Raw genomic sequence first — 24,544 nt, 5'->3', positions numbered from 1 at the left:
ACCCCTATTTCAGAAGAGCAGCATAGACTTTCCCAGTAGGGCTCTCAATGGTCACCTTTTTTGGCAGTAATCTCCTGCAGTAGCTTGTTTGTCACTTTGCACTAACTTCAGGTCTTCCCTTTTTAGGTATCCTGGCTCAGTCTCTCAAACACAGAATTCAGCTTCTGATTTGTCTCTGGTGTGGCACTCCTCTTCACCGACTCCTCTGGTAGGGCGAGTCCTGGCCCCTCACAGGTGGTTATCTCTATGCCTCTTACAGAAGGTTGCGCCCTTCACAGTTAGGAATAAGTCTCTTTGTTCCCCTCTGCTGCAGCAAATCTCAGCTTTTAGGGATGGCTTTAGTGATGGAATGCCAATCTCCTCAAAAAAACACTTCACTTTGGCCTCTAGCAATGATGTGTCATCACATTTGACTGATGCAATCAATCACTGGCTTCAGCGGTCACATGTGATATTTCATTGCTGGAGGCCAGATGCACAGAGGTTAGAAGACGCCCAGAGAAGTGTTGCAGCAAGGGCACCAGAGGAAGTGAATATAGAGGGCTTTTTTATTTTATTTCAACAGCAGCTAGTTCGCTAGAAAATCTGTGCTAAATTGTAACTGGATGCCTCAGATTCATGTGGATTGGACAATATTGGGCAAATATAAATATTGGGCAAAGATTGGGCAAATTGGGCAATATTTCTCTTCCATCAGACATGATGCACATTGCGTCTTTTTCATTTTTCACAAAAGCTGACCTTAGAGCATTTTAGAATGAACGATTAAGATATTTACAATCTGACATTTATTTATGCAAAGTAGAAATTAATGGTTAACGTACCGTTAATTATGGCTTCTCCTTTCAGACTTTTTACTCCTCCAGGGACAAGGTTTCCATCAATATAAAACTCTATAAATCCATCATCTAATGTAATCAGTATATGGGTCCATGCATTTTGTTCCATGAATTTCGAGACTCCGGCTTTAGCCAGAAAAGTAGTGTTAGATCCGAAGGTTACATAGTATAGGAGGACCATGATATACGAGTCATTTGTTTCAACTTTCACACCATAATACATTGTTCCATTATCACTTTCCTTTGAAATGACAAACCCATTAGTGTTTATCTGTGGTATGGTCCACGCCGAGAAAGTAAAGTTGGTCAGAGTAGTATTTAAGCTATGATAATACTGTGACTCAATCACTCCAAATGCACCTTCACTGCCGCTGAAGAATAAGGCGTCTGTTCCGCTGTGGTGCCGGCGCATATGTGGCTGCAGCTCCACATAAGAGGGTAACTCAGCAATAAGCAACAGGTCCACCATAGGAGGAAGGCCGGTTTTGAATCCTGTGGAATAAATTTCCCATCCAACGCGCACATCTCCAAATGTTCCCTGACGTCTCCAAATAGAAATGTTGGTCACATATCTGATGTCATCTACTGACAAGACATCTTCAGCCACTACCTGATTCTGTGTCTCTGGACCAATTACAAATACTCCAAATGGGTCATCATTGAAAGGAATCAGCACGGTAACATTTAGATTTGTTTTTGCCAGCTGACCACCGGGCCCTGGAAATCCACCTACAAGTATAATAATTAACAAAAGAATTATCAACAACTGAACAATGGGGTTAAAGGGGTTTTCCAGTTTAGGAAAACCAGTTTTATAGACCCTAAAGGGAATTTGGAGCTAATAGAGAATGATTTACATCTACGTGTCTCCAGTACGTGAGGCATCTGATTTTTTTTTTCATGAATACCACAAGGAGATATGTCCGTTTTTTAACAGCAGCACCAATGACAAGGGCCAATACAAGTCTATGAGTCCTTGGAAAAGACGCACAGCACACGTATGGCATGTTTAACATTGCAAAGTATAGGAGAAGCTTTGTAATTGATTTTTCTTAAGCTATACCGGAAAAAAAAACAGAAGAACCCTGATGATACTGGTACCGGTATTATACGGACATGTCAAAGAGGTCTAACAAGTAGAAACTGTCCAAAGCCGACAACCATTTTTTACATCTCCATGTCTCCATGTCAGACAGTAAATGCTCTGTATATAGACCAAGCTGGGCATCAGATAGTTGGGTCAGTATATGCCTTGTTCACTTACAACGGCCTCTCTCCACGCCCAATATAAGGTCGGGTAGAAGAGACAGGCATCACACAACCTCCTTAAAAATTTCCTTTTGCAGTCTATATTTATTTGGTACCATTCTTAATTATATTATTATTTTTTCGTTTTACAGTATATAGCAAATAACAATTTGTTTAAATTCTTCTTATTCTGAAGGTGTTGCACACAAAATAAAGATACGCACCAGAAATATTCATCAGATTTAAAACGTAGAACTCGTTAAACTCTGGAATTTGATCAGAAACAGCATGGAGGGTAATATATTTAAAAGCGTCTTTGTCATTAAACCAAAGAATGCCCCATGTTTCTTCAAATTCCTGGCCTGGCTGTAAAACCGATCCATTCTGCATTATCTGCCAGTGCAGGAAAACATTGCCAAAATGTCCTCGGTCTCTCAGCACCCTGTAAAGATAATACATTTTAATGGGATGTAACATAAATAATAACAATAATGCAATAAACAGTATGTATCAATGCAGATATATTGGTGATACAAAAGCATGCAATCATTCATCTAATCGCAAACATTGCAAGCATAATATTCTTAGAAAGTAACATCCTGGGCAGCAAAGTCATGTAATTCCTAACATTATGGTTATGTTCATTTTCGGAAGTGTAGTATTTACACCAAGCACTGTCAAATTAGGTTAAGGCTGTGTTCATATGTTGCATTTTTCTGTAAAAAAAAAAAATCAGCAAAAATGCTGAAAAAATGCACACTAAAAAAAAGCTGCAAAAGCTTTTTGACGGCCAAAGAGCAGGCTTTAGCTGCACAAAAGAAATGCTGCAAAACACAACGTGTGAACATAGCTGTAACGGGGTCTACCAAGCTGGGGTACCTCTTTCAGTACCACCTCGTGTTTCAAGAGGTCCACTCTGCTTTGGCTGGAGTCTGAATGAAGGACACTGGCTGGAATTGCTTAGTTACATGGGCGCATATAAATGATCAGTGCTTCTCCACGTATTTCCAGTCTGACAACACTTTACTCACAGGACACAGAATATATCACACAGATATAGAGGGCAGGCCAATAGAAAAGCGGCAGGCCAGACATACATTACAATAGCCGCAGGTGGCCGGAGCCTGCCGATATTTACTGTGGGAATTACAAAGGTGGGGGGCGAACTGTTATGACCTGGTGGTCAGGACTATAATGGACCTGGTGGTTAAGAGCACACGGAATGACCTGATAGTTACTGATAATATAGGACGAGCTCTGAGACGTGGGAACTCTGCTGACCGCAATCCCTAAACCTATCACACACACTAGAAATAGCCGTGGAGCGCTCCTGATGCTCCCTAGGCGCCTCGTCACAGCCTAAGGAACTAGCTAGCCCTAAAGATAGAAAAATAAAGCCTACCTTGCCTCAGAGAAATTCCCCAAAGGAAAAGGCAGCCCCCTACATATAACGACTGTGAGTAAAGATGGAAATTACAAACACAGAGATGAAATAGATTTAGCAAAGTGAGGCCCGACTTACTGAACAGACAGAGGATAGGAAAGGTAGCTTTGCGGTCAGCACAAAAAACTACAAAAAGACCACGCAGAGGGCGCAAAAAGACCCTCCGCACCGACTCACGGTGCGGAGGCGCTCCCTCTGCGTCCCAGAGCTTCCAGCAAGCAAGATAACAATCAAAATAGCAAGCTGGACAGAGAAATAGCAAACCAGAGAAAAACAAGCAGGAACTTAGCTTCTGCTGGGAAGACAGGTCACAAGAACAATCCAGGAGTGAACTAGACCAATACTGGAACATTGACAGGTGGCATGGAGCAATGATCTAAGTGGAGTTAAATAGAGCAGCCAGCTAACGAATTAACCTCGTCACCTGTGGAAGGAACCTCAGAAGCCGCAGCCCCACTCACCACCACCAGAGGAAGCCCATGGACAGAACCAGCTGAAGTACCATTCATGACGACAGGAGGGAGCTTGACAACAAAATTCACAACAGCGGACAAAGGAATATCGTGTCCCCTCTGCCCAGGGGCGCAGGCTGTGGGCTGATGCATTAGGGACATGCATCTCACATGGAACCTATTATACATACATATAACTGCACAACATATTCTGGGTGCTGAGTGGTTCCGTAACACGTAACAATAGCCTTACGGTATATTTGTCAATTGTTTCAATTAGGAGCAGCAGAACTGTGTGTGTAATTTTGGATTATTAATGTACTGTAGGTTGCACGGTAGAATTTTTGGTACTGAAAACTGATCTCATGCATGTGAGTGAGGTTGTTTCTGCTGCAGTTGTATTGATTCTTGCAACCCATCTACTAAGTCTGGGACATATGCTTACAATTCTGAAAGAAATCATTCACATGTGAACATGCCATAAAGTAGGCTGTAATGCAGATAACCAGTTAAGGCATGCAATATATTCAAAAGTTTTATTATTAGTATTATTATTATTATTAGTCAATATTTGGTGTAGATTATCTTTAAAACTAAGTTCCATGTATGGCTTATTTATTTTAATTAAACATGATATAATCAAATCCATGGACTCACTTGAATTGATTCCTTCCACCTTCTTCTACAGTTTTATCGATGGGTTCAATGTAGAATATTCCGTTCGGGTCGTCATTAGCCTTGATGATTATTGTAGCATTTCCATTTCCACTCACCACTGTGTCTCCTACATAACAAGTAAATATTTCTATAAAATGTATGATGTTTAAAGAAAAAAACTCCACTATGAGGACACTAGTTTAAAAGTTGTTTTTTTTTTATCCATTCTGGATTTTGGTTAAAAGTATAAAAATGCAAAAAATGTCTGAAAAATTACAAATTAAAATTAAACTGGTATCTGATTGGCAGAAATATATGTAATTTATATAAATTATTAATAGATATTTAAAAAAATGGGGCTAACTAAAATATAATATTTTACTAGTGGAGGAATCATTAATGAAAAAAGATGATTCCTAATTTCATTGTGATTTACAAAGTATACTTTATTTTCATGTAGCCAGAATAATATGAGAACATGTTCTAGATCTCAGCTAGAAGGGCTGAAACTTCAAGAAGCCTGGGAGAGAAAATATTGATGGACACTTTGCTGATCAAGATCCGACCAGTGGACACTTCTTATTTAATTTGCATAAGGTAAAGAAGAAAAAAAAATATTTTTATTTATTTTTCTGGGGTAAACTCTACTACTGGTAAAACAGAGAGATATATCCACAAAAATCCCTCCAATACAGGCTGTATGCCAAAGTTACAGGTAAAAAACTACTAAGATGGCAGCTCCGGTGGGGCTGGGGGAAGAGGTCCACTTTCTGCCTGATTTTTTTTCTCTAACCCATTGGTTTGCAAGCTACAGTCCTTACGGCCCCCAAAAGATCGTATTTTCAGGGTTTCCTTAGCATTGAGATAACATGTTGCAAATTCTGATACTTTGATAAATTCTATCACCTGTGCAATGCTAAGGAATCCTGAAATCATTGTCTGTTCGGAGCCGCAAGGACTGGAGTTTGGGAAACACTTCTCTAGCCCATCTCTGTATTTTTTTCCCCAAATTTGTAAGAATTCCTGGACGCCGCTTGACGTAGCATGGACCAACGTGAGATGTGTACATAAAGTGATGCCATTGGAGAACACAAATTAGTGATGAAATGTTCACATTCAATATAAACAATTGATGGGTTATTCCTTGCTGTACGTATTCCGGTATGGTGATAGCAGCGCTAACCTGTACAGTTGAAAAGTTGTATATAAAAATATTCATCTGTCTCCGGTACATCATCTTCACTTGTCCTCACTGATATATTCAGCATCCTTTGGCCAATCTGAAACACCAGTATATCTCCAGAAATGTGAGTAAAATCTCTTTCCTCTGCAGTGGCCGTTCCACTCACAGTTGCATAGGTGACAGAAGACACAAAATCAGCGGACCCATTTCGCATAATGGTGAGGTTTGCTACCTCGCCTTCATCAACCCAAAAAATGACTGGTTCTGAGGGAGAAATGAAGAAGCATTCACCATTACGAACATTTGGGGTGAATGGTGGAGAAAACAGGCACACAGAGCAAAAGTAAGAAAAAAAAATGCACACATAAACACATAAGCACAATAACCCCAAAGAGAGAAAGCTTCCAAAGGAAGGAGGAGATAAAGGGGTTGTCCACTACTCGGCCAACATAACAATGTCACACGATCCCCGGGAGAGCTAGTGCCGACACCACTGGAAATGCACAGCACCAGGAGGTGAGTATAAGGCCGGGGTCACAATAGCGTATAGCATCGGATGCGATATGCTAATGACCCGCAGGACGCCGAGTGTCAGTGCTCTGTTCTCCGAGCCTCTCACATGACAGGATCAGAGCACAGCTGCGGAGGAGACGGAGAAAGTAATTTCTTCATCTCCTCTACGGCTGGTGTTGGTGGGAATCACACTGCACTCACGATATACCTGAGTGCAGTACGATGTTTCGCTCCCACCCAAAGACTTGTATGGGTGCGAGTAAGCAGAGTCTCGCTGACAATCATAACACGCTGCGATTGTTCTACCATGCTGAACCGGCATGAGAAAATAATCGCAGATCTGAGCTGCCCCATAGTATAACAATGATGTTTTATCACATAGCCCTCAGCCATGTTATATGGTAGTGTGAACCCGGCCTAAATGTTATTATGTTACAAGGGAGAAACATAGAGATTGAGAAGGGGTTGTCTGGGTAGAGGACAACCTCTATATACCTTTCACACTGCACAGAGATTTAATAATGGCTCTTTGATTATGGCTAATGCTAAATAACGCCTAGACTCCCTTTAACTTCTACTGAGTCAAATCCCGATAATAATTCAACCCTGTTGTGATTCATGACTAGTTCATATCCACAAATCATGTTTTTTACGTACATTCTGTCTTTTTTTCTAAGTATTTTTACACTGTTTGTAGTGTGATTGGTGTAGCCTGACCTGTGGGATTCATTTTTTCCCCACTGACCTAATTGTACAAAATTGTGTTACCAAAACTTCAGGCAAAAACTACAATCATGGCTTTTACATGCAGTACAACTCTGTTTCGTATAGATGACGCTCTAAAAGAAGTCTAGTAGGGGTTATTGGCCAAAGCAGTTCATGAAAATAAACAGAGAACCGTGTTGGTAAGTCCATCACAGACAATCCTCAGATACCAGCGGCTCGGTGCTGTCACGCTACAAGTCACTACAACTTTTCAGAGTAATATATTACCTGCAAAGAAAACGGCATCATCGTTCTTATTAATCTCCAGTGTGGCTGTGGTAACATTTCCCATCCTGGCACCACCCGTGGCGTCGAAAATGGTTATAGTGAATACTTCCTTCTCTTCTGGAATCTAGGAGTTTGCAGAGATTTTTAGCAGTTTTCAATAAAGTACACTAAGAGGTAGAATATAGCCAGTGAAATCAAAGTTTTATGCTGCTAGTTTGTGTTAGTCAATGGGATGGTAGCAAAAGTGAAGTGACATTTTTAATTATCATTGTTTTGTTTTTTTTAATCTGCAAGTATAAACAACATAATATTACGTTCTCTTTTTGCTTCATGTTACAGTTCAGATTTACAATGTAGAAATTGTCTTTTACTGCTATTTGGCAGTATTATTTTAACAGGTCTGCATAGTTGGGGGTGGCCGAGGCAGAGAGAGAAAATGTCAAGGTGGTGCAAGGTGCAGATCTTACTCCTTCCTCCACACATCCTCCTCTTTCAGGACAAGAAGAGATCCGGCCATCCTGCTCCTCCTGCTCCCTCTACATTAAAGTACAACAGTCCAGCTTATGATCAGCTGTTGTAACTTAATATTTAAGATAGACAGTATCTTGGGAAGAGCAAAGCAGACCGTGTCCTCATCTCACCACAATTCCTTTCTAAGTGCCTGTACACAGAAGTAAAAAGTATGAGTGTAATGTGATGTTTGTGTGCATGTGTGCACATGTGTAATGTGTGTAGCATGTGGATGTTTTTATGTAATGTTTGTAAATATTTACAGTCATACATTTATGAATATATTATAGTATGTCTACTTATATATACAATATAGAGGTTATTATTTATGTGTACGGTTAGTAGCAGTATTTATGTGTGTGGTATTGTAGCACTATATACAGTGACTATAGATTAAAATAAAAATAGAAATGTGTACAGTACAGCACGAGTTACATGCTTGGTATTGTACCGCTATTTATATGTTAATTTCAACTAAAGCAATAAGTTTGGGGCTACCCCTGGAAATAAGTACCCACCACCTCAATACTCTTCTTTAATGTGATTTTGCATTACGTACTAGAGATGAGCGAACTATTCCATGGGCTCCAAGTCTAGAGGCGACAGACGGTAGCCCTGCAAATCTACACCTACCTGCTGGCATCCCAGGTGTGGTACTTTTAACTAGAAGACGTGCATGAAATCACCCGTGCGTCATGCCGCAATGATGACATCACCCTGGGCCGAGTAATTAGAAGAGGTGCTGAGGAATGCGGCAGGAAAGAAGAGGTTCGCAGGGCCCTTGTCTGGCAGCCACCGAATAATGAGGTGGCTGCAGGACCAGGATCTTGTAAATGTATTCACTCATTTCTAATTACCGTACTAACACAAAAATATATACATAGCGACATTGGGATGGGTGCACGGAATCTATTGCCCATGTGAAGGATACTCTAGCTATATATATATATATAGTATAAAACCCTAGCTATAACACTGTTCAATTACGAAAGATCATCCAAATTGGATTATGACTACCTAGGGTGCACATTAAATACCATGTCATTTAAAGAAAAGCAAACCATTAGTAATTAATATAGAGACGTTTAACAATAATGTCCTCTTAACATCAGATGTTGGCTGCTTCTGTTTCTGCTCTGCAAAACTGAAAACAGGAGTAAGACCAAACAAAAAAAAATGTAAGAAAGAAATTAGCTTGGTATATTGTACATTAAATTGCTATATAACAAATGTCACTCAAAGGTAAAGCTTTACTTGGCAAAAGCAAAATGCTTCAGCAAACCACAGTGTGCAAGATCACAAAGTCAAGGAAACATGCACTAAAGTAATATAAAAATATAAAAAGGGAGGCTAACAAAATGGTGACAACAATTCTAGAATTTTCAACAAATGAAAAACACAAATCAGACAGTTTCACTGTTGTGTATGCGATATTTTAACAATTTGCCTCACTTATTAAAACTGTCTGAAAAACAAGCAGTGATGTCTACAGCAACCAATCAGAGAGCAGATAACATTTGATAAATGATGCCGAGTGCAAAGATCCTTTTATGATAGACACTCACAGTCCATGGGACTAATTCATGGGTCATATGTTAGGGCTGTGGTTTTTCCAGCAATTTTATAAAAAAAATGGGGGCAGAACACCAGTATCTAAAGTGTTGTGGCAAAAATGTTATGGATTTTCTGTGATTCTGGGCAAAACAAATAAACCCCATGACCCTATGGGGCCTCTGTGCTGGTTCAGAAAGAATCCATTACAATAATGATCTTGCATTCATACCATCCATACATGACACAAGTAACCGTAGCAGCAAGAATGCCAGAAAATTGGAAGTCAGTGGAATATATTACCGTGTATCCTCTTTGAGAACCATGACCTTCCGTAGTTTACAAGACATTAGAAAGTTGGTTCTACAAGACGGTTAGTACAGAGAAAAGACGACTCTTTTACCTCATCTGGACTGGATGAAATAGTTATAGTCTTCATAGTTTCCCCATCTCTAAACTGAATCACTCCATGTGCTGGGTAAACATCGGGGGTAGAATCTGGGCTCACGGACCAGGTCACATTAATGTTGCCGAAGCTGCCTTGTCGCCTTATGACTTCAAACTCAGCTAGAAAAATACACAATAACAGATGCTTATCCACAATCACATCATGACATGTCATGGTTAAAGAAGCACTCCTACCAAAGTGTTTATCCTCTTAATATATTGCAGTCATCATATTATATGGCACTCTGTACTTACAGTTGTTCATTTTTCCTTCTACCCAGCTAATTCTTTTGTTTTCCATTAGGTCTATGACATCATGTGATTGAAAACTACCTAGCTAAATCCTAGTAAACGCTATGTAGGAACAGGAAGTCTCATTTCCTGCATGAGTCATCATTAGAACTACAATTCTACATCACTGCAAAATCCCAGGCAGCCCAGCTTCATCTCTTTTTTGAGTTGTGACCCAGCTGCTCCACTCCTCCCCCTTGCCAGGGACTTTGCAGTGATGTTGAATTGTAGCTCTAATGATGACTCCTGCAGGGAAAATAGACTTCCTTTTCCTACATCGAACTTTGAAGGACTCAGGTAGTCTGTTTTTAATCACGTGTTGTCATATACCGAATAGGAACGTGAAAAATTAAGTGGGTATAAGGGCAAAATGAACAACTGTAAGTACACAGTGCTATATATTGTATGATGACTGCAATACAGTAAGAGGATAAAACTTTGATGGAAGGAGTGCTTCTATAAGAAAAAGAAAGAGAACACAGACATTTAACTACGGCCTTAATCAGACACCAGTTTTATTTTGCTGAAGAGAAAAAAAGGACTGTTTTTGATCAGTGAGCTGGATGCGATTTTCATCCATTATTTATCCGTGTGTACATTTTCACAATCAGTATGGCATCCGTTTTTCTTTTATGCAAAAACAAATTGATAATTTGAGAGCTTTTCCTACCCATTAAACAGTATGAAATGGACAGTACTCAGCTGACACACTGATATTATCAGTATGCTGTTCACTTTTTTCACAGATCTATTTTTTTTGTGAACACTCACTCTGAAAAATAACATTGAAATGTGAACATGGCCATACAGTGTAATGGGTAAGTGATCTATCTGTGCTAAACAGGGATAAAATAGGTGCATTAAAAATGAACATTACGAAAAGACTGATTTTATAGTGTAACTGATATTGTCATTCTTCCAGAAAAACAATCAATGTGGTATAACCTATGTCCCTGACTGCCATAATAGGCGAATCTGATTAACATGTTTTCATCTGATGTAGACACTGCTGACTGCCCAGTAAGGGCAGACACTGCTGACTGCCCAGTAAGGGCAGGCACTGCTGACTGCCCAGTAAGGGCAGACACTGCTGACTGCCCAGTAAGGGCAGGCACTGCTGACTGCCCAGTAAGGGTAGACACTGCTGACTGCCCAGTAAGGGCAAACACTGCTGACTGCCCAGTAAGGGCAGGCACTGCTGACTGCCCAGTAAGGGCAGACACTGCTGAATGCCCAGTAAGGGCATGCACTGCTGACTGCCCAGTAAGGGCAGACACTGCTGACTGCCCAGTAAGGGCAGGCACTGCTGACTGCCCAGTAAGGGCAGACACTGCTGACTGCCTAGTAAGGGCTGACACTGCTGACTGCCCAGTAAGGGCAGGCACTGCAGGTCTCCACACGTTGTCAGTCAGCACATTTCTCTAGGGGGCTGCTTTGTCTTTTGTGTAGTGTGTATGGGGGCTTTAAGGCAAGCTAGAAAGTATAACTCATCGCCAGACATGCCATTTCTTTTTATTTGTGACAACAAATATAATATTTTGGCACACATATGCGGAGATCAGCATTCCACGACACTCCCCAAGACGTGTTGAAAAAGTATTTTATTTCATCAGCGGTATAATAATATAGTGAAAAGAGCTTAAGGCTGTGTCACGTGATTAAGTGCCGCGTCTATGACCTGACTAGGTGCTGTATAGCTCATAACGGGGAATTAATTTCTTGAAATGCATCTCTTATGTAATTTTTCAAATCACTGACACTTTTTGTTTTTTGACTATAAACTTTGTCCTTGAGTACTCCCCAAAAGAAAAAATCCATTGGGATCAAGTCTGGTGAACTTGCCGGCCAATCAAGTGGGCCTCTTTGGCTAATCCATTTATTAGGAAATGTTTCATCAAGATACTCGCGGACTACTCTTGAATAATGTGGAGGGGCCCCATCTTGTTGGAAATAAAGGTCATTTAATAATGCTCAACTTCTCATAGAGATTCCCCAGAGCATGACAATGGTCAGAAGGGCACTCGCTAACCTAACGGGTGGTAAAAGGAGACAATGAGGCACTGGTCATGGTGTATTGCTTTTTTCTACAATTAGGTTAGTAATTCAGATGAGACAAGCTGTAATCATAGATATTAACATCCCGATCTATCAGCACTCACTGCCAGTATAGCATGCCAAATTATTATACAGGGTGGTCCAAACGTAGGTGGACAGTATATGTAATAGGGTTTTGGTGTTTTTGGACCATTTTTTTTATGGAACGGTCACAGGAGAGAAGTATCTCGAAATTCTAATGAATCAAGTTGTTCCCCAGTTACAGCAACAGCCTAATTCAAATGACCTTTATTTCCAACAAGATGGGGCCCCTCCACATTATTCAAGAGGTTAGCGAGTGCCCTTCTGACCGTTGTCATGCCCTGGGGAGTCTCTATGAGTAGTTGGGCATTATTGGTTCACCTTTGTAACAACTTCAGCAGAATAAAATATACCAACTCTCACTGTCTTATTCTTACCATTATGAATGCTATTTCCTTTGCTTTCATTTATGGTTCTTACTATTCCCGGAGAGATGAATTCAATAACTCCATGTGGGTCGTCATTTTTTAAAATAGTTATGTTGACTCTTATGGCTTCCCCCATTGTGCTGGGAAACTCTCCGTGACTGCTCAGCACCACCGAGTACATCTCATCCAACTGTGAACCAAACAGAACAAAGTGACGTCTCTATAGGCATTTACAGGACAAGTATCTAAAGGTGATGAGCAACTTCACATTACGGATTGTTTCCAACAATCACAATCATAATGTATACAATAGAAATTGGGCACATTTACTCCAATGTTCTTCGTAGGTTATGGTAATATCCGTGGAGGTTTGGGGAACTGGAGGGGTTTTCCAATCTCTATTGAGCGCCAGGTTATGCCATCACTTTATCAGTGTCTGACCTCTGGGACCTTCATAGACCCTGACATTGAAGGGGCCTCAGTGCTGGTGTCGCCCTGTTTCCCCACAGTTGCACCCCAGTTTTGTGCTGTGCAGTTAACAATGGCTGGCACGCATTCACGGCACAGAATGTCCCTGCCCAGACGTTGACCAGGAGGCTGCTGTGCAGGGGAAAATTTGTAAAGGGGATTCAGAGCTAAACCAGTCCCTTCATTGTTTCATAAATGTATTAAATATTAAAGCCCTCATTAATTATAAGGCGCTAGCATTTTCTAGGAGAATTACAACACTTTATCAGATTGGAAAACACCTTTACTGTCTTAGTTTTTGATAGTCTAAGGCAGTAAAGTGGTTTTCTCAACTTCTTAAATGAGAAAAACTGCAAAGTTTGTGTAAAATCTGGCAACTTTGTAATTTACCTCTTGTTAAAAAATCCACTCTGTCCTCAAGATGCAAAATATTTTTACTTGTACTTTGAAGAGCTCTGAACTTAGGTTACGGGTCCCTTCTGCTCTCTATCAAAGGGGCCAGTCTCCTAGGCAAGGAGCGCAGCACATGCATGCTCTATAATCTCTCGCCTGCAAGCAGTGCTCCAAAGCTGACCAGATGGCTGCATCCAACTAGCCTCAGTGTCCCTGTGCTCCTCCGACGCTGCAAGGTATGTGTGCGCAACCACGTCACTGGTCCAACCTGTCCATCTTCAGGAGAGGACCACATCCTGGCAAGCATGAAGACAGGCGAGCATAGTGCAATTGAAGAAAGAGCAGTAGACATCCCTTATAAGATCAGTATTACTAGTGGTCTAGAGTGGTGAATGGATTATTATTGTGGTTAAACAGCTGACCAGTTCTCGCTGATCATCAGAGTGCTTTATAAGTGCTCTCTCCCAAAGAATTGGAAAATTATGTGAGTGCGGGTTATGAGGGAGCGTTTAAAATGTGTATCCAGCAGTGTCAGGGGAACAGCAAATGTGGTTTAAGAGAATTTGGACTATTAAAGGGAACTATTTTAGTATTCTGCAATGTTAAAAAAGTGCATTTTCATAAAAACACAATATGTCATAAAATATCCTATTAGGGAATTATAAAGTAAGAGGAGGCTTCCAACATTCATGACTCATTTCTTTTAGCATGTGGGTTCAAACAGCATCTCTAATTCTTGATTATTTTGAAATCAATGGTAAAGAGAAAACTAAATTCACTGCATCACAGGAAAACAGTATACTGCTGCTTCTGGAATAATCTTTGCCGATGGAGGTGATGTCTAGCTCCGGGAGGCAGGGAAAGGGGCACCAAGCAAACAACCTAGCTTACAACCCACAGATCACATACCATGATAAGTCAATGTTTAGTCCAAACAGTTCCTGCATAACTTACTGAATCATAATATACAACGTCACCTCAAATCCTTCAATCATGTTCTTTTACAACTGTATAATTGGAATAGTGTATATATATATATATATATATATATATATATATATATATATATATATATATATATATATATATATATATATATACCTTCACCTCATGTTCTAGCAGCTGAGTTAGTGTGGTTCATTGTCTCATAGTTCCTTACCATGCAAGTTTGTCCTTGAGGAACAACTTCACTGTAGGGCTGAAATTCACATGCATCTCACATGTTCCACCAGAATCCAGGAACAAAAGAGCCAAGAGCCCCAGTCCCAGCTCTGTGCATAGCAAGCTGGTGTAATTGGCAAATGATTGGTTCTTTATGCTAACTAGGTGTCAGGGGATTTTCACACCATTATCAATCCTCTGTGATCTGAATAGTGGTTCACAGGTTCTTAATAACTACTTAATCATGTATTGCTCCCTTTGTAGCATGTGGCAGTGTATACAACCTTTCCTTGAGCGCTGTAAGTGTTAGTTGTGGACAACATTAACCTCTGCACAAAGAGATCAGGAAAGAAGTGCAGCCAGGGAGTGGAAAGAGTCTAATACCTCTGGTATCCCATCCATCCTTGTTAACAATGTAATTACAATCTCCTTTTCACCGGTCTTAAACTCCAGGATCCCAGTATTTCCGTAGAATTCATTGCTGTCCTTTGGTTCAATGGTGTAACGCAGAAACTGTTGAACGAGGAGTCCCCTGGATCGAGCAATTCTGAGTTCAACAGAATCTCCCTCCTGAGCAAAAAAATGTTATTTACTTAGAATAAAAAAAAACTATCAGTGTTAATTAATAAATGACCACCCACCAGACACGAGAACCTCTCAGTAACTGATGATGTTTGCCATTACCATTGCCGCTTCTCCAATGATCGATAGTAATGCTCCTATTGTGTTTTAGAGCTATAAACTGGCAACTTAGCACAGATTTTAGGAATTCAGACAATTATCAGATTCCAGGCACTAAAGTTACACATTAAAGGGAATCTGTCACCTAATGTTGGCCTTATAAACTGCAGCATTCTGTAATATTGCAGATAAGCCCCTGATGTAATCTGAAAGATAATAAAAACAAGTTAAATTATACTCACCAGGGGCGGTCCCGGTTCAGGTCCAATGGGCGTCGCAGGTCCGGGTCCGGTGCCTCCAATCTTCATACGATGTTGTCATCCTCCTTGCTTCTGTAGCAGCTCCTGTGCAGGCGTACTGATTTGCCCTGTTGAGGGCAGCGTAAAGTACTGCAGTGCGCAGGCGCAGGGCCTCTCTGACCATTCTTGGCACCTGCGCACTACAGTGCTTTGCTCTGCCCTCAACAGGGCAGAGAATTACGTCAGTGCAGGAGCGTGACAGAACATGGGAGGCGCCGGACAAGGACCGCGACGCCCATCGGACCGCACCGGACCGCCCCCCAGGTGAGAATAATATACAGTGCTGTGCAAATTAATTGGGACAAAGCAAAAAAATAAAATGTTATAATGCACTGTTACATACTAATTCTGAAAATTACCTTTTTCCACTGACTAGTTGAACAAGACTTATTTATTATATATTAAGACTGGTTTGTTGAATCACTGACTGGTAACCGACTTCACTTAAACAATGCTTTGTTCCAATAAATTTGCACAGCACTGTAACTTGTTTTTCTTATCTTTCAGGTTACATCGGGGGGGGGGGGGGGGAGAGCTGGCTTATCTACAGCATTACATGATCTCATCCCCAGATGACCCACGGAGGGAACTTGCAGCAGCGCAGCTCATGGAGTAGTGGATCTATGAGCATACCCGCGCTCTCTGATCACCTGCTACCTTTTGTATCTCGGACTCAGTACCTGCATTTCGTACCTGCTCTCCTTGGCCACTTACTGCTCCGCAGTTCGGACACAGCACCTGCACTCCAGCTCATCACAAGTAAGATCTCCTTATTACTTCACAATATTTGTTTATCCATATGGATGCTGGCGGGTCATATAAGGTTTAACCATATACCAGTAATGTTTATACCCATGTACCTGGGTATTGAGCAACAACTACTTTGATCATTTTGCAGTATTACCTAAACATTTGGGCATTAAGAGCAATACAGTAACGGCTCTTTAGGTTGAGCCTCTAAGCATCTACATTCAAACAGGTACAAATTCTTTCATTAGGACAATTTGTTTCTATTAGCTTTAGCACGGTGTCCTTTTTTTCTTTTGATATACTATCTGTTTTTTGCTTGGTATGTCACTTGTCTCATTAGTCTGAGGGCTTTTTACATTTTAAGATATAAAATATAAGCACGGTAGCACAGTGGTTAGTACTGCAGCCTTGCAGCGCTGGAGTCCTGGGTTCCAATCCCACCCAGGACAACATCTCGGTTTCCTCCCACATTCCAAAGACATACTGATAGGGAATTTAGATTGTGAGCCCCATCGGGGACAGTGATGATAATCTGTGCAAACTGTAAAGCGCTGCGGAATATGTTAGCGCTATATAAAAATGGTAGTTACCTGCCGATAACGGTATTTCTCTGATCCCATGATGGCACCACGGAGAGAGGGGTCCGCCCCCAGGGACAGGAAACCTACAGATGAAAAAGGGCGTACCTCTCTCCCACATCAGTTGGATTACAGAGCCTTATACAGAACTTCAGCTGCAACTCAATATTTGTACAAATTAAACTTAATCAATTTAACTTAACAGAGGCACCGTGACTAAAACTAATTACTGGTACATTACCAAGTGCACACCTGTGTGTGAAAAGGGAGGGAATATACGGGTGCCATCATGGGATCAGAGAAATACCGTTATCGGCAGGTAACTACCATTTTCTCTATCCCCATGATGGCACCACGGAGAGATTTGAATAGATAGCTCTTAGGGGGGGACCACTGCCTCTAGAACCCTTCGCCCAAAGGTAGTATCAGAAGAGGTCAAGTCTAAGCGGTAATGCTTGAAAAATGTAGACTGGGAAGACCAAGTGGCCGCTCTACATATCTGTTGTATCGAAGCGCCAGCTCTCTCTGCCCAGGATGATGCCACTGCTCTGGTCGAATGAGCCTTTATATTCTCCGGGATGGCTGTCCCGCAGGATGAGTAGGATAGGGCGATGGCGTCTCTTATCCACCTTGCTAACGTAGCTTTCGATGCTTTTTGTCCCTTCCGTGGACCCTGGAAGCAGACAAACAAAGCCCTATCCTTCCTGCACTCCCTAGTGGCTGACAGATATTGGATCAGACATCGTTTTACGTCTAGGGTATGCAGTGTTTTTTCCCCCTCATTTTTAGGGTTGGGACAAAAAGAGGGCAAAGAGATTTCTTGCGTTCTATGAAACTGTGACGATATTTTAGGGAGGTAAGCCGGGTCAGTTTTAACCCCTTCATGACCCAGCCTATTTTGACCTTTAAGACCTTGCCGTTTTTTGCAATTCTGACCAGTGTCCCTTTATGAGGTAATAACTCAGGAACGCTTCAACGGATCCTAGCGGTTCTGAGATTGTTTTTTCGTGACATATTGGGCTTCATGTTAGTGGTAAATTTAGGTCAATAAATTCTGCGTTTATTTGTGATAAAAACGGAAATTTGGCAAAAATTTTGAAAATTTCGCAATTTTCACATTTTGAATTTTTATTCTGTTAAACCAGAGAGATATGTGACACAAAATAGTTAATAAATAACATTTCCCACATGTTTTCTTTACATCAGCACAATTTTGGAAACAAAATTTTTTTTTGTTAGGAAGTTATAAGGGTTAAAATTTGACCAGCAATTTGTCATTTTTACAACGAAATTTACAAAACCATTTTTTTTAGGGACCACCTCACATTTGAAGTCAGTTTGAGGGGTCTATATGGCTGAAAATACCCAAAAGTGACACCATTCTAAAAACTGCACCCCTCAAGGTACTCAAAAGCACATTCAAGAAGTTTATTAACCCTTCAGGTGCTTCACAGCAGCAGAAGCAACATGGAAGGAAAAAATGAACATTTAACTTTTTAGTCACAAAAATTATCTTTTAGCAACAATTTTTTTATTTTCCCAATGGTAAAAGGAGAAACTGAACCACGAACGTTGTTGTCCAATTTGTCCTGAGTACGCTGATACCTCATATGTGGGGGTAAACCACTGTTTGGGCGCACGGCAGGGCTTGGAAGGCAAGGAGCGCCATATGACTTTTTGAATCAAAAATTGGCTCCACTCTTTAGCGGACACCATGTCACGTTTGGAGAGCACCCGTGTGCCTAAAAATTGGAGCTCCCCCACAAGTGACCCCATTTTGGAAACTAGACGCCCCAAGGAACTTATCTACATGCATAGTGAGCACTTTGAACCCCCAGGTGCTTCACAAATTGATCCGTAAAAATGAAAAAGTACATTTTTTCACGAAAAAATTATTTTAGCCTCAATTTTTTGATTTTCACATGGGCAACAGGATAAAATGGATCCTAAAATGTGTTGGGCAATTTCTCCTGAGTACACCAATACCTCACATGTGGGGGTAAACCACTGTTTGGGCACATGGTAAGGCTCGGAAGGGAAGGAGCGCCATTTGACTTTTTGAATTAAAAATTATTTCCATCGTTAGCGGACACCATGTCGCGTTTGGATAGCTCCTGTGTGCCTAAACATTGGCGCTCCCCCAGAAATGACCCCATTTTGGAAACTAGACCCCCAAAGGAACTAATCTAGATGTGTGGTGAGGACTTTGAACCCCCAAGTGCTTCACAGAAGTTTATAACGCAGAGCCATGAAAAAAAAAAAAAAAATTATTTTCTCAAAAATGATCTTTTAGCCTGCAATTTTTTATTTTCCCAAGGGTAGCAGGAGAAATTTGACCCCAAAAGTTGTTGTCCAGTTTCTCCTGAGTACGCTGATACCCCATATGTGGGGGTAAATCACTGTTTGGGCACATGCTGGGGCTCGGAAGTGAAGTAGTGACGTTTTGAAATGCAGACTTTGATGGAATGCTCTGTGGGTGTCACGTTGCGTTTGCAGAGCCCCTGATGTGGCTTAACAGTATAAACCCCCCACAAGTGACCCCATTTTGGAAACTAGACCCCCAAAGGAACTTATCTAGATGTGTGGTGAGCACTTTGAACCCCCAAGTGCTTCATAGAAGTTTATAATGCAGAGCCGTGAAAATAATAAATACGTTTTCTTTCCTCAAAAATAATTATTTAGCCCAGAATTTTTTATTTTCCCAAGGGTTACAGGAGAAATTGGACCACAAAAGTTGTTGTCCAGTTTCTCCTGAGTACGTTGATACCCCATATGTGGGGGTAAACCACTGTTTGGGCACATGCTGAGGCTCAGAAGTGAAGTAGTGACGTTTTGAAATGCAGACTTTGATGGAATGCTCTGCGGGCGTCACATTGCGTTTGCAGAGCCCCTGATGTGCCTAAACAGTAGAAACCCCCCACAAGTGACCCCATTTTGGAAACTAGACCCCGAAAGGAACTTATCTAGATGTGTGGTGAGCACTTTGAACCCCCAAGTGCTTCATAGAAGTTTATAATGCAGAGCCGTGAAAAAAATAAATACGTTTTCTTTCCTCAAAAATAATTATTTAGCCCAGAATTTTTTATTTTCCCAAGGGTAACAGGAGAAATTGGACCCCAATAGTTGTTGTCCAGTTTCTCCTGAGTACGCTGATACCCCATGTGTGGGGGTAAACCACTGTTTGGGCACACGTCGCGGCTCAGAAGTGAAGTAGTGACTTTTGAAATGCAGACTTTGATGGAATGGTCTGCGGGCGTCACATTGCGTTTGCAGAGCCCCTGGTGTGCCTAAACAGTAGAAACCCCCCACAAGTGACCACATTTTAGAAACTAGACCCCCCAAGGAACTTATCTAGATATGTGGTGAGCACTTTGAACCCCCAAGTGCTTCACAGACGTTTACAACGCAGAGCCGTGAAAATAAAAAATCATTTTTCTTTCCTCAAAAATTATGTTTTAGCAAGCATTTTTTTAGATTCACAAGGGTAACAGGAGAAATTGGACCCCAGTAATTGTTGCGCAGTTTATCCTGAGTATGCTGGTACCCCATATGTGGGGGTAAACCACTGTTTGGGCACACGTCAGGGCTCGGAAGTGAGGGAGCACCATTTGACTTTTTGAATACGAGATTGGCTGGAATCAATGGTGGCGCCATGTTGCGTTTGGAGACCCCTGATGTGCCTAAACAGGGGTAACCCCTCAATTCTACCTCCAACACTAACCCCAACACACCCCTAACCCTAATCCCAACTGTAGCCATAACCCTAATCACAACCCTAACCACAACCCTAATTCCAACCCTAACCCTAAGGCTATGTGCCCACGTTGCGGATTCGTGTGAGATATTTCCGCACCATTTTTGAAAAATCCGCGGGTAAAAGGCACTGCGTTTTACCTGCGGATTTTCCACGGATTTCCAGTGTTTTTTGTGCGGATTTCACCTGCGGATTCCTATTGAGGAACAGGTGTAAAACGCCGCGGAATCCGCACAAAGAATTGACATGCTGCGGAAAATACAACGCAGCGTTTCCGCGCGGTATTTTCTGCACCATGGGCACAGCGGATTTGGTTTTTCATATGTTTACATGGTACTGTAAACCTGATGGAATACTGCTGCGAATCTGCAGCGGCCAATCCGCAGCCAAATCCGCACCGTGTGCACATAGCCTAATTCTAAAGGTATGTGCACACTGCGGAAAACGCTGCAGATCAGCAGCAGTTTCACATGAGTTTACAGTTCAATGTAGACCTATGGGAAACAAAATTCGCTGTACACATGCTGCGGAAAAACTGCACGGAAACGCAGCGGTTTACATTCCGCAGCATGTCACTTCTTTGTGCGGATTCCGCAGCGGTTTTACAACTGCTCAAATAGAAAATCGCAATTGTAAAACCGCAGTGAAATGCGCAGAAAAAAACGCGGTAAATCCGCCATAAATCCGCAGCGGTTTAGCACTGCGGATTTATCAAATCCGCAGTGGAAAAATCCGCAGAGGACCAGAATACGTGTGCACATACCGAAACCCTAACCCTAGCCCTAACCCTACCCCTACCCCTAACCCTACCCCTAGCCCTAACCCTAGCCCTACCCCTAACCCTACCCCTAACCCTACCCCTACCCCTAACCCTACCCCTAACCCTACCCCTATTCTAACATTAGTGGAAAAAAATTTTTTTATTTTTTTATTGTTCCTACCTATGGGGGTGACAAAGGGGGGGGGGTCATTTATTATTTTTTTTATTTTGATCACTGAGATATAATCTATCTCAGTGATCAAAATGCACTTTGGAACGAATCTGCCGGCCGGCAGATTCGGCGGGCGCACTGCGCATGCGCCCGCCATTTTGGAAGATGGCGGCGCCCAGGCAGAAGACGGACGGGACCCCGGCAGGATCGGTAAGTATGATGGGGTGGGGGGGGGGACCACGGGGGGGGGATCGGAGCACGGGGGGGAATCGGAGCGCGGCAGGCATGGAACGGAGCATGGGGGGCGTGGAACGGAGCACGGGGGGGCTGGAACGGAGCACAGGGGGGGTGGAACGGAGCACGGGGGGGTGGAACGGAGCACGAGGGGGTGGATCGGAATGCAGGGGGGGTGATTGGAGCACGGGGGGGTGATTGGAGCACGGGGGGAGCGGACAAGAGCACGGGGGGGAGCGGAGCACTGGATGGAGGGGAGCCGGAGCAGTGTACCGGCCAGATCGGGGGGCTGGGGGGGCGATCGGTGGGGTGGGGTGGGGGCACATTAGTATTTCCAGCCATGGCCGATGATATTGCAGCATCGGCCATGGCTGGATTGTAATATTTCACCCGTTATAATAGGTGAAATATTACAAATCGCTCTGATTGGCAGTTTCACTTTCAACAGCCAATCAGAGCGATCGTAGCCACGAGGGGGTGAAGCCACCGCCCCTGGGCTAAACTACCACTCCCCCTGTCCCTGCAGATCGGGTGAAATGGGAGTTAACCCTTTCACCGGATCTGCAGGGACGCGATCTTTCCATGACGCCACATAGGCGTCATGGGTCGGATTGGCACCGACTTTCATGACGCCTACGTGGCGTCATGGGTCGGGAAGGGGTTAAGAATGACTTTGTCATCAAGTATCTGAATAAAGAGTGGACATGAGGATAACGCTTGTATATCGCTGACACGACGAGCCGAGGTTAGGGCCACTAGGAGTGTGGTTTTTAGGGATAAGATCTTTAAAGGAACTTCTGTCAGGGGCTCAAAGGGAGGTTTGGTTAGAGCGTTTAATACAAGGTTTAGATCCCATGGAGGAGAGTTGTGGAGGGGAATGGGTCTGGATCTAGATGAGGCTTTAATGAAACGCATGACCCATCGATTTTTGGCCAAGTCGTAATTATACAGTGCTCCTAAGGCTGCCACCTGGACCTTTAGAGCAGAGGTCCCCAACTCCAGTCCTCAAGGCCCACCAACAGGTCATGTTTTCAGGATTTCCTTTGCATTGCACAGGTGATGCAATTATTACCTGGGCAAGACTAAGGAAATCCTGAAAACATGACATGTTGGTGGGCCTTGAGGACTGGAGTTGGGGACCTCTGCTTTAGAGTGCTTGTAGCTAAACCTCTTTCCAGACCTTTCTGTAAGAACTCAAGTATTTTCCCTATTGGGATCTCCCCGGACGGGTCTGCCCCTGATACCGACATAAACTTTTTCCACACTTTCCCATATATTCTAGTGGTTACGGGTTTTCTACTCTGTAATAGAGTAGACACCAAGTTGGGAGAGAACCCTTTATCCCTCAGCAACCTCCTTTCAAAAGCCATGCTGTCATGTGTAAATTTTTTACATTGGGGTGAAATACTGGACCCTGGGACAGAAGTTTTGGAGAGTCTGGTAGAACCCAAGGACTCGATATGGACATGTTTCTTAGCCAAGAAAACCATATTCTGCGGGGCCAGAATGGCGCTATTACTATCACTGTAGCTCTCTCCTCCCGAATTTTCCTTAACACTAAGGGAATGAGTGACATTGGAGGGAACGCATAGGCAAGATGATAGTTCCAAGGAATTGTTAGCGCGTCTAGAGCTACAGGGTTCCCCCGGGGATCGATTGAGCAGAATGTTTTCACTTTGTGGTTTTGGCTGTTCGCGAATAGGTCTATTTCTGGTAGACCCCAGAGATTCACGATTTGATCGAAGACCAACTGATTTAGCTCCCACTCCCCCTGTTTTAAGCATGTTCTGCTCAGGAAGTCTGCAGTCTGGTTTTCTGAGCCCTTTAAGTGGAGAGCTGTCAAGGACTTTAGACTGTGCTCCGCTATGTGGAAGATGGATTGGGTTACCTCCATCAGTGCTCGACACCTGGTGCCCCCTTGGTGGTTTAGATATGCGACCACAACTTGGTTGTCCGAGAAGACTTTTACATGATGCCCGTGAAGGAGATATAGAAAATGTGTTAGGGCCAGCTTTACCGCTAACAGTTCTTTCATGTTGGAAGAGTCTAGCTCTTGACTTCTGTTCCAATTCCCCTGTGCCACTTGATCGTCTATGTGTGCTCCCCAACCCCAGGGGCTTGCATCTGTCGTTAGAATTTTTTCTGTCGATAGAGCCCAAGGAACCCCTTTGGTTAAATTCCCTGGGTCCGCCCACCATGCTAGGGAGTGTATCGTGTTTGGTGATATACTTAACTGCTCGTCTAAATTCCCGTGCAGAGATATGCCTGAATCTAAAGTCTCCCATTGTAGATCCCTGGAATGACATTGTGCCCACTGTACGGCCGGGATACAGGCAGTCATGGAGCCCAACAGGGACATTGCTTTCCTCAGGGTAGTGACTGGGGATACCGTCAGCTGTAACACTGCCTGTGTCATTTTCTGAATCTTCTCCTGAGGAAGATAGCATTTCTGGGTGATCGAGTCTAGGACTATCCCTAAGTACTCCTGTACCTGGGATGGTACCATCTTGGACTTGGCTATGTTTAGCAGCCACCCTAGACTTGACAGTGAAGTCATGACCTGATTCAACTGTTGTTCGCAATGTTGGAATGAGTTTCCTACTACAAGGAGGTCGTCCAGATAGGGAACTATTAGAATGTTCTGCTCCCGTATTTGGGCCAT

The 24,544-nt window shown here is 42.6% G+C and overlaps 1 protein-coding gene across 1 annotated transcript in view; it reads right to left on the bottom strand.

Annotated features, from left to right (window-relative positions):
- Window positions 1-24,544, bottom strand: part of ADGRV1 (adhesion G protein-coupled receptor V1) — a 753,646-nt gene that overhangs the window by 603,028 nt on the left and 126,074 nt on the right. The window contains exons 13-20 of the mRNA XM_069745343.1: window positions 15,039-15,224; window positions 12,642-12,822; window positions 9,794-9,957; window positions 7,330-7,453; window positions 5,824-6,087; window positions 4,641-4,767; window positions 2,312-2,529; window positions 825-1,568 (exon numbers count right to left, since the gene is read on the bottom strand). Of these exons, the coding sequence (XP_069601444.1) occupies window positions 825-1,568; window positions 2,312-2,529; window positions 4,641-4,767; window positions 5,824-6,087; window positions 7,330-7,453; window positions 9,794-9,957; window positions 12,642-12,822; window positions 15,039-15,224 (2,008 nt within the window). The remainder of the gene's footprint in view (window positions 1-824; window positions 1,569-2,311; window positions 2,530-4,640; window positions 4,768-5,823; window positions 6,088-7,329; window positions 7,454-9,793; window positions 9,958-12,641; window positions 12,823-15,038; window positions 15,225-24,544) is intronic.

This window comes from Ranitomeya imitator, chromosome 1 (assembly GCF_032444005.1).
Source record: "Ranitomeya imitator isolate aRanImi1 chromosome 1, aRanImi1.pri, whole genome shotgun sequence".
NCBI classification, from domain to species: Eukaryota; Metazoa; Chordata; class Amphibia; order Anura; family Dendrobatidae; genus Ranitomeya; species Ranitomeya imitator.
This window is presented reverse-complemented; position numbering and strand designations above follow the sequence as displayed.